Here is a 10942-nt window from a genome sequence, read left to right as displayed (position 1 = left end):
AAACAAAGAAAGACCCACACACCCCACCGAATAAAACCAAATTAAAACCAAAATTTTTGTGTTGTGATAATTAAAATTTCTAAAAAACCCAATTTAAAAATCCTCCCTAGGCCAGGCCCGCTTGTTGGAAAAGCCATGTCTTGAGGGCGCGGCGGAAAGTAAGGAGATCCGGAATAATCCGGATCTCGGGGGGTAGTTCATTCCAGAGGGCAGGGGCACCCACAGAGAAGGCCCTCCCCCTGGGGGTCGCCAGCCGACATTGCTTGGCCGACGGCACCCTGAGGAGACCCACTCTGTGGGAGCGTACCGGTCTATGGGAGGGAATCTGTGGCAGAAGGCGGTCTCGGAGGTAGCCAGGTCCTATGCCATGGAGCGCCTTAAAGGTGGTAACTAACACCTTAAAGCGCACCCGGAAGGCCACTGGCAACCAGCGCAGCTCGCGCAGCAGCGGCGTTACATGGGAGTGACGAGTCCCTCCCAACACCGCCCGCGCGGCCGCATTCTGGACCAGTTGAAGCCTCCGGGTGCTCCTCAAAGGGAGCCCCATATAGAGGTTTACCCTAAGGAAGTTAGTTGTTCTGTCCTATTATGCTTCCTCTTGTCCTTGCAGCCTAACAGTTGGATATATAATTTATTTTCTTTTCCTAGGCCAGGGGTAGGCAACTTTGGCTCTTTTATGACTCGTGGACTTCAACTCCCAGAATTGGCTCAGGAATTCTAGGAGTTGAAGTCCACGAGTCATAAAAGAGCCAAAGTTGCCTACCCCTGTCCCAGGCCATACATGCTGGCCTGGGAATTCTGAGAAATCCACACATCTTAAAGTTGCTGAGGTTGAGAAACAGTGTTCTAATGTGTGGATTGTTGTTGTTTTTTTAAATTGGAATGGGCATTTGAAGACAGACTCCTAATAGATAGAAAACATCTGTATTCTATAAAACTGCAGCATGAGGAGGATCCTTGCATTTTAGTCTAACCCTCTCTTTCAGATAGGAATCCGAATTAAAGCAGCCATGACAAATCCCTGTCTAGCTTCCCTATCCAGTGTCAAAGGAGGCCTCCATTTCTGAGGGCAGCTGGCTCCACTTTGAACCTACTGTTAAGATTTTTTCTACCATTCAGTTGGCATTTCCTTTCCTGTAAATTTAACCCGTTTGGTCATCTGTATTTTTGAACAAGGGAGAACAGATCTTCACCGTACTTACTTTGAAGTGGGATATATATATATACTTGCCTGCTCTTCTGGCATTCTGCAGTTCTCACTGGGTCTCGTGTGTGTGTGTGTGCGTGCGTGTGTGTGCGTGCGTGTGCATAATGAATTTCAGAATTTGGCATCCTGGTGTTCTTAGATAAATTAGATTCCAGTTCACATTTATCTCATAATGAATTTCAGAATTTGGCATCCTGGTGTTCTTAGATAAATTGGATTCCAGTTCACATTTGTCTCATTTGGTATGAGTGAGAGTATGAAATTGCAGTCCCAAACCTCTGAGGGCACCAGTTTTGCTCTTCTTCAGCTTACTTAAATCAATGGTGTAATTTTGTTCCATTTGAAATTAGGTTTAGCTACCACCATGAGTTATGTATTTCGAGAGCCTGCCACTATCAACTATCCTTTTGAGAAAGGCCCATTGAGTCCCCGATTCCGTGGAGAACATGCCCTGCGCAGATACCCATCTGGAGAGGAGCGATGCATTGCTTGCAAGCTGTGTGAAGCTGTATGCCCTGCTCAGGTGAGGCTTCTTTTTCAACTTTTCCTTCTTATCCCACATGTGCTGCTTTAATAAGCTTTTTCCAAAATATTGCAAAATTTGATGCAAAAAGCATTTGATTCCTAGCTACTACAGATGAAAATTGTGAGCTGGGTTAAGGAGCTGTCATAAGATGGGCCTCGTGGCTTCTCTATGGCTGCACCTTCTTTTCTCGTTTGTATGATGGAAGATATTTTCCTTGTAGCCGGAGGGAACTAGATGAAGCTCTGGGTAGCTTCCTAAAGCCTGTGCTCTAATATTTTCCAGCCTGGTAGGTGATTTAATTTCCCTTCTGGAAGTACATTCCCAGAAGTCCCATATAGAATAGGTAAGTTGCAAGGAATTCAGTGAAGCCTGGATGTGACAATATATATGTGAAGAGTTTCTGTAATCTCAGTGAATATGTCTCTCGGCTGCAGAATTCCACTCACAACCCGCTAATAATGAGAACTGAAACACAGTGCTTTTTATTTATTTATTTTTGTACATATTTTATTAATTTTTGTAGGGTTAGGATTAGGGTTGGGTTTTTTTAAAAAAAATAACATTCTTAATATTTAGCAAACAGCATATTGTCTGGGTTCATGTATTTAAAAAACAATTAGTAAGAGTTAATTTCTATATTATCATAATATGTTAGTTAATCGCTCAATAGTCTTTTTCTTACTAGTATATATTCAATGTTACATAGTACATTTCATGTTCCTTTCTCTCTAACTCGCTTTTCTAGCCATTGGTAAAAATTGTCCCATGTTCTAAAGTACACTGAGTATACTTTCTCTTTTATTTTTAATGTCAATCGGTCCATTTCTGCACAGTCTAATATTTTCTTAATTAGTTCTTCTTCTGTTGGTAAGTTTTCATTTTTCCAATATTGGGCAAATACAATTCTTGCTGCAGTTAATACATGTAAAATTAAGTATATACAATCTTTCTCATAGTTTCCTCCTATTATGCCTAACAGAAACAGTTCTGGCTTGAAATCTATATGTTTTTTAGTCATTTTTTCCAACCATATGTGTATTTTTGACCAAACTCTTTTAGCTTTAGAGCATGTCCACCAGATATGATAAGTACCTGTTTTTTGTTTACATTTCCAACATTTATTTGATGTGTTTTTGAACATTTTCGTTAATCTCACCGGTGTAAAATGCCATCTGTAAAACATTTTGTATAAGTTTTCTTTGTAAGCCACCGCTTTCATTCATTTAGCATTTCTTTCCCATAATCTTTGCCAGTTTTCTAATTTTATATTATGTCCAAAGTTCTTTGCCCATGTTATCTTTGCTTCTTTTACTTGTTCCTCTTCCATCTTTAAGTTTAACAAATATTTATAGAGTTTTTTAATCAATTTTTCATGTTTTTAGCAATATCTGGTCAAATTATGTCTGTTCTTTATAAAATCCTGTTGTAGCATCTTTTTCATATCTTGTTTGAATTTGCAAGCATGGCCACCATGATAGTTCAATACCTTGTTCTTGTAAATCTTTTCTGTCTTTCAGTTTTCCTTCATTGTCTAAAATATCTTTATAGGTCACATCTTTCTCGTAATTGATTAAGTTTGGGTAAGCAAATGCTTCTATTGTTGAAAGCCACCCAGGTATTTTAATATAGTTTTTCGCTTTTGTTTTTTTCCCATTCTAAAAGAAGTGCACTTCTTATAAAGTGGTTTTGAAAGTATCTATGTATTTTATTCTTCCCATACCACAGAAAGGCATGCCATCCAAGTTGTAGGTCATGCCCCTCTAAGTATAATAGTCTTTTATCTCTTAAGCACTATCCATTCTTTTAGCCATGTTAATATAGTTGCTTGGTAGCATAGCGTCCAATCCAACAGTTCAAGTCCTCCATTTTCTTTCGCTTCTTGTAACATTTTCAGTCTAATTCTATCTTTTTTTCCTTGCCAGATAAATTTCAGTATTATTGTATTTAGTTCATCAAAAATGTTTTTTCCCAATCTTATAGATATCGTTTGAAATAAAAAGAGTATTTTTGGTAAGATATTAATTTACTGTTCTCCCCAGTATTGAAAGTTGTAAGTTTTTCCACTTTTCCAGATTCAATTTTATTTGTTTTAACAATCTTACATAGTTGTCTTCTTTTATTGTTGCACATCTTGCTGTTAAGTAAATTCCCAAATATTTTTAACTATTCGAAGGTTTGTTTTTTTTCCTAATTGTTTTTTTTGTTTTTCTGTTAAGTTTTTAGTTAGCACATTAGTCTTTTCTGTTTATTTTCAGCCTTGCCACTTCTCCAAATTCTTCTATTTTCTCCATAAGCTTAACGCTTGTTTCAAGTGGTTCTTCTAATATGAAAACCAAGTCATCTGCAAATGCTTATAGTTTGTATTTTTCATCTTCTATCTCCAGTCCTTTAATTTCTATATCTTGTTTAATATTTCTATTCAATATTTCCAGTGTTAATATAAATAATAGTGAAGTTAGTGGGCATCCCTCTCTTATGCCTTTTTTAATGTCAAAGTTTTCTGTAAAATCTCCATTTACAATTATTTTAGCTGTTTGTTTATGATAAATTGTTTTGATTACATTTGTAAAATTTTCTCCAAAGTTCATTTCCTCTAGTTCAGGCATGTCAAACTGCCGGCCCAAGGCCGGATGCGTCATGCCGAAACCGCGCCCACCACATTGCTGGCAATGGGGAAAAAGTCCCAATATGTCATGTGACATCATGTGACGTCATGAGTTTGACATGCCTACTCTAGTTGCTGGAACATAAATTGCCAGTTTACATTGTCGAACGCTTTCTGTGCATCTAGAAATATTAAAGCCATCTGTTTCCCTGAATGAATTTCATACTACTCTAAAACATCTAGAATCATTCTTAAATTATTTTTTATCTGTCTTTTAGGTAGAAAGCCATTTTGGTCTGTATGTATAAATTTGGTCAGAAATTTCTTTAGTCTTTCTGCTATTATTGAAGTGAAAATTTTGTAGTCTACATTTAATAATGATATTGGTCTGTACACAGTTCTTTCAGTATTGGGCTTAGTATATCTTGTAATGATTTGTAGAGCTCCGTAGGTAATCCATCTGGGCCCAGGACTTATCATTTTTTTTGCCTTTTTATGGTCTCTGTTATCATTGATATTTTCCGATTTAATATACTTTGAATATTCTCTGGAATTTTTGGTAAGTCTGCTTTTTTTAGGAACTGCTGTATTTTTTCTTTTGAAATTTCCTCTGCTTTATAAAGTATCTCATAAAAGTCTTTAATAATTTAATTCTAGAACTGTATGCATGTGCAAAGAAATCAGATAATGATATAATTTGGACTAAGCCCCTACATTAATAAAAAAACACTGTATTAAAAAAACAGAGTGCTTTTTATTAATGTAGGGGCTTAGCCCAAATTATATCATGATCTGATTTCTTCGCACATGCAAACAGTTGTAAAGTTAATGCTAAAACCAGGGATTTTCTCTAGCGCTAAGGGAAAGTTATTTAGGAATGGATGTTCCATCTAATGCTAAAATTCTGCTGGCTATAGCAAAAGCACTTTTGTCTTCAAGAATCCCTTCTCTTCTGTGGTATTATCCCTCTCTAGTTTTCTTAAGTGTTGCATGTCTTTGATTCAGGTCCTTCATTCCAAATGAATTTATTATAGCATGGATAAATTTCAGCTTGGATTGTCTAGACTTCTAAAACTGGAGTTTGGAATGTCAGTATGCTAAAGCAGGATTGAATAATTTCTGTGGGTCAGACTTGCAACAAGCTAGGAGAGGGAGTAGGAGATCCTCCTGCCTGACATCCCACTGCTAAGATGTTTACAGCTAATTTTTGAATAATCCCAGGGTGCTCTCCTGACTCTGAGAATCCTTTTTCTCAACAGGCAATCACTATTGAGGCAGAGACTCGAGCTGATGGTAGCCGCAGGACTACTCGATACGACATTGATATGACCAAATGTATCTACTGTGGATTTTGCCAGGAAGCCTGTCCTGTTGATGCCATTGTGGAGGTGAATGGGATAGTGGATGGGTGATTTTGTTAACTAGGATGTCAGTCTGGATTTGATTTTACTACGTCTCTTTGCTCTGTCTCTGCAGGGCCCCAATTTCGAGTTCTCCACTGAGACACACGAAGAGCTCCTATACAACAAAGAGAAGCTGCTCAACAATGGAGACAAGTGGGAAGCTGAGATTTCTGCTAATATCGAAGCTGATTATTTATATCGATGATAGAACATTTCCCTCAACCTTCAAATATTTTATCAGCATGCTCATCCAAAGTTAAACCTATAATAAAAGGGCATGCACTCATTCTTTGTTTTCCTGTGTTTTGAAGAAAAGTAGAATTTCTAGGCAGCCTTTCTGTTGATAATGTAGCATACATCATCCTATTTGCAGTTGGAAAAGGTGGTTGGGATTGAAAAGCAAGACTATCTTCTTTTTAATGCATAACCTCTGATCTTTGACTTCATGGGCTAACTTTAAGTGTGGAAAGAAGTGGTGGTTAAGGAGAGAGACAGAGACACTGACAGCACATTGTGTTGCTTTGTATCCTCTGCTCAACAAACGTTTGGAAAGGAATGCTGCAGAACTGATATCACTTCTTTTAAGAAGTCAGTTTGAATAATCAGCAAATCCCATTCTGATACTCTTAACATAGTATTTGGAAACCTCCGTCAAGTTGGAAACATGCTAGCTCATGTGGGGAAAAGTAGGCAAAATGTTTCTGTATTCAGCATGCTATTAATATGAAAATTAAAATAGGTATAGCTCTCGCCCTATGATTACTAATTTTCCAATAGATGCCATTATGAGAAGCCTATGCCAAACAGCCTTAAGTAGAATGGAAGGGACTGCTTTAATACAAAAAAAAAAATCACACTTGTAAAATTATTGGTATTCGGCAGTGGAGATTTTGTTGGGCATGGCTATATATGCTTGCTCCAACCTGTGAAGGAGTGAGGTAACTCTCATGTACATCAGCTCTGTAGCACTGCATCCCTTAACACTGTTGTGTTGGCTGTGCCTACAAAAGACTCAGTGCTCAAAACGTTAATATTCAGTATGTAACAATTTAATTACTTCGTTACCAAGTGATAGGGTCGTAAGGCATGATGTCATGTGACCAAGCCAACTTACGACTGCAGTTCCAACAGTCCTAGTTGCTATCATGGGGCAAATCCTGTAAGGATTATTAGGACCTGTCACAAGAGCCTCTTGTTCAATGCCGCTGTAACTTCAAATGGTCACTGAAGGAATGGACATTAAATAAGGACTGCCTGTAATACTGGTTCAAAGAAAATACACATTCCAGTGTATTTTAACTTTAAATCTTTCAAAAGCAAACTTTTTTTTATCAATAAGGCTATGATATATTTACAGTCCTGTTGGAGCACTGATTTCCAGCCTGTATAAAGTGTTTAAGTCATTTATATTTTCTGCAGAAATTGCATTATCTCCTGAATTGGAAATCTGTTAAAATCCTCCCCCCCCATGCCCCAAATTTAGTTTTCTGAACATTTATTGTTTTCCATAGTGTGTATAATATATACAGCATTATTCGCTGGAAATAAATTAGACAGTTGCAGAGAGTTATTAAGATATGTATACAGCAAAGATTTAAAAGTCAGGTTATGAATGGAGAAGAGTGAATTGTCCCATTTAACATTGTTTCTGTGTGCTAGCAAAGAAGTCTTTTTGCTAGCTGTTATTATATAACATGCCCTGCTTAAATATTTTAATGCAAATGAATTGTATAATCAAATCTTCTGAAATAGGATCAGACATGGAGTAAAGGAAGTCAAATGATGTTTAATATCTGGAAAAATGTAACTTGTGGTGAATCAGCTTTCACAAGCAAATGGATATTGTATATATTTGATATGGTTGTACTTGTTTAAGTGTAGTATTAATTGGCTTGGATTTGTACTTTACTACTACATTGTTTTTAAACTAAAAAAATTATTGGAAAAGTCTATCCACATGAAGGCTTGGAGATGATATGGGATAAATGAACCAACGACAAAACAATTTATAAAGTTCATCTGTATCCCAAGGCAAAGATGTAGAGACTTTTATTAAGATATTTATAATCTTTTCTGGTTTCTGAAGAAAATCTAGGAAGTAACACAAAAAAACAATAAACTGCAAAACTGTTAGATATTTCTTATGGGACTGCTTTGCATGTTAAATACTTCAGCATACAGTGTGTGTGAAACTATATAATGCTATACATGACATGCTGAAAGCTCTACCCACATGAATAGTTTGTTGTAGTATGTGAAATAGCTTGGAAATATCAATGCTTGCTTTCAGGTTTTTTTTTACTGCAAGTATAGCCCCCCATTTTTCTATTTTTTTTTCTCTCAAAATTATGTAGCGAGTATTCATCTTTTGATATAGGACAGTGGTGGCGAACCTATGGCACGCGTGCCAGAAACGGCACGCAGAGCCCTCGGTAGGCACACGCCATCGCCCCAGCACACGTGGTCTCTAAAAGTTTGCCATCACTGGCCTAAGGCCAGCCAACCTGGAGCCGCCATTGGGGAGCCCACCATCCCACCTACCAGAGACCCCCTGCATCTCCCCCAACCCTGCCCGGCTCCCACAGGTGTCCCTCCCCATAAGCAACATCAAGGTGGCCATGCCCACCCCGGCTATGCCCACCTAATCTGCCATGACTACTGCAGCCACACCCACCCAGTCTGCCCAGCCCACTAGCTGCACCCGCTGAGTGGGCCACACCCACCCGGCACCCGGCGATATATAAGTGGGTTTTGGGTTGCAGTTTGGGCACTTGGTCTCTAAAAGGTTTGCCATCACTGATATAGGAGAACATATAGCAATTTATTTTTTTCTCCTGTAAATGCCTGTAAAGTAGAAACATTTGATGAAATAACGAGGAAGCGGTGGAGAGATGCATGCAAAATGCAGATCTTTTACTGACTTATAGCCATGATTGTAGTGATAGTTGCTTTTCCTCAAGGATGAACCATCCTAAAACAACTGCAGTAGATAACTTCATATATCACACATAAAAAGGGCTTGCTTTGGTTGTTGCAAGTTTAGATAAAAAAGATAAAAGTGCAGAAAAATCTGGTGTTTACAAGTAAAAGGCTGTGACCTCCCATTTGTTATGATTAGCCATATGGCATGGCTAAAATGTGTAGAAACCGGTATGCTGGCAAGCCCTGTAATTCAGCCCCATGTCATTTTTTCTGCAGATTTTATAATAGCATTCTCTGTAAATATGTTGTTCTGGCACCCATCATCAAAAAGTTACTCTGATGATCGGGGCCTGTGAAATAAATAATTACATCTCACTCAGCATTTTAATAATGCCTTTGCACTTTTTGATGATGCTACTGTGCCTCTATGGCAGAATGGCTCCCAACCTTTTTTATACCCCGCAGCCCTAGAACACTTCTGATATATTCTCGCACCCCTTACAAAAGTTCGAAACAACGGCAACAAATTATGCATATACACTAATTTTGAAAACCCAAGTTTTTGCACCCTCTGGAATATCATCTCGCACCCCCTAGGGCAGGGGTAGGCAACCTTGGCTCTTTTATGACTCGTGGACTTCAACTCCCAGAATTCCTGAGCCAGCATGGCTGGCTCAGGAATTCTGGGAGTTGAAGTCCACGAGTCATAAAAGAGCCAAGGTTGCCTACCCCTGCCCTAGGGTTTCCCCGTGATTGGGAAACCCTGCTCTATGGTAAACAGTGAGTAAACAAAGGAAAAGTCAGGAGCTTACTCATCCCTTGTAAGAGGTGCTCAATCAATTGGGGAGGGGGAGTTTCGTGCACCCCTGGTTACGCAGAGGTATTAAGGTGCAGAAGAAAGTAAAAGATTTAGATTTCCTTTGGTTCTTCTGCCTCATCGTCTGAGAAGCAGGATTCAGTCTGCTCTCTGAGGTCGCACTCTGCTCCCACAACTCGCCGGAAGTGTCTTCGAGTTGTCTGTTGAGAGCTTTCGCAGAGCAATTGGCGGCCCGGGAGACGAAGGTACCCAGGTTCTGTTCTGACGGCATCGCAAAGTGGATGCGTATTTGATTCTTCACTTCCGACTTACTGCGTCAACCGTTGAGTTTCTGGGCCCGACCTCGGGGCTCTCTTCTGAAGACCTCACTGTTTGGGTTTGGCGAGTTCACCCTCTCTGTCTTTTCCTTCAATTATTGCAAGATCCAGCTAACTTTTAAGTGCCCCAGGCGTACAACTCCAGGGCTGCGGCGGCCACCTGCTTGCCGGGAGGAGATGAGCATGGTTGGATCAGTGGCTGTTGTGGGGTGTGGAGCGAACGAAGAGCCACTTAATGGTAGCGGCTTCTGCCAGAAGCGATCTTTCGGCTCCAATGTGTCTTTTGGGGAATTAGATCCGAGGAGATCCGCCACTGTGTTTCCCATTTCCAGTCTCTCCGGGAGATGCGGAAGTTAGAGCTCTCTTTGAGAGCTGGACTCTCTCCCTTGCCCTCGCGCCTTTTCTGGACTGTAGAAAAATGCTTCTGGCTTGGACTACAGTATGGTCACTCATCTTTGATGCCGGGGTATGTGCACGTGGCATCTTTGGAAAGTTGGGGCAGCTCACGAGAGAGATAAAAGATTCCTCCCTTTCCCACTTTCTTGTAACTCCAAACGATCTTTGCCGCCTTCAGCAATCTCTGATATTCTCCAGAAATATTGGATTTTAGCTGTCGGATGCTGACCCAGCCTAGTGCTGCAGGTCGGGGCTTATGGGAATGGAAATGCAAGACACCTGGAGAATAATACAGAATCATCTTCTCTATTTCAAGTAAACTCTGGATGACCCAGGAAAGTAATTAATAACAGCATGCTTCTAGAATCTAGATCAGGGGTAGGCAACCTTGGCTCTTTTATGACTCGTGGACTTCAACTCCCAGAATTCCTGAGCCAGCATGGCTGGCTCAGGAATTCTGGGAGTTGAAGTCCACGAGTCATAAAAGAGCCAAGGTTGCCTACCCCTGATCTAGATCAACTTGGTTCAGATGCAGCTGTTCAGACCAAACACATAAATTCCCCCACTGTTGTAACTGCTTCACTATCCATAAGAGAAGCAATATTATTTGTTAATTTATACAAAATAAAGCTATATTAGCACTCCATTTTGAGATGTGATGATGACTTCCTCAGGAGCCCCCTTGATGAAAAAAAATTGCTGCTCTTTCTCTGTTTGGCTCCTAGAGATGCTTTCACTTCCACATTTGT

The 10942-nt window shown here is 39.6% G+C and overlaps 1 protein-coding gene across 1 annotated transcript; it reads left to right on the top strand.

Moving 5' to 3' along the window:
• Nucleotides 1-1557: 1557 nt before the first annotated feature.
• Nucleotides 1558-7771, top strand: LOC107300946 (NADH-ubiquinone oxidoreductase subunit 8; the record flags this gene model as incomplete). The annotated part of the gene is given in 3 exon segments (XM_015830224.1): nt 1558-1730; nt 5598-5726; nt 5815-7771. Coding segments are annotated over 3 exon segments (434 nt in total), but the record flags the coding sequence as incomplete, so codon positions are not given.
• Between the last annotated feature and the right edge of the window lie 3171 nt (nt 7772-10942).

This window comes from Protobothrops mucrosquamatus, unplaced genomic scaffold (assembly GCF_001527695.2).
Source record: "Protobothrops mucrosquamatus isolate PMUCROS unplaced genomic scaffold, P.Mucros_1.0 scaffold9271, whole genome shotgun sequence".
Classification (NCBI taxonomy): Eukaryota; Metazoa; Chordata; class Lepidosauria; order Squamata; family Viperidae; genus Protobothrops; species Protobothrops mucrosquamatus.
The sequence above is the reverse complement of the archived record's forward strand: the minus strand, read 5'-3'. Positions and strand labels throughout refer to the sequence as shown.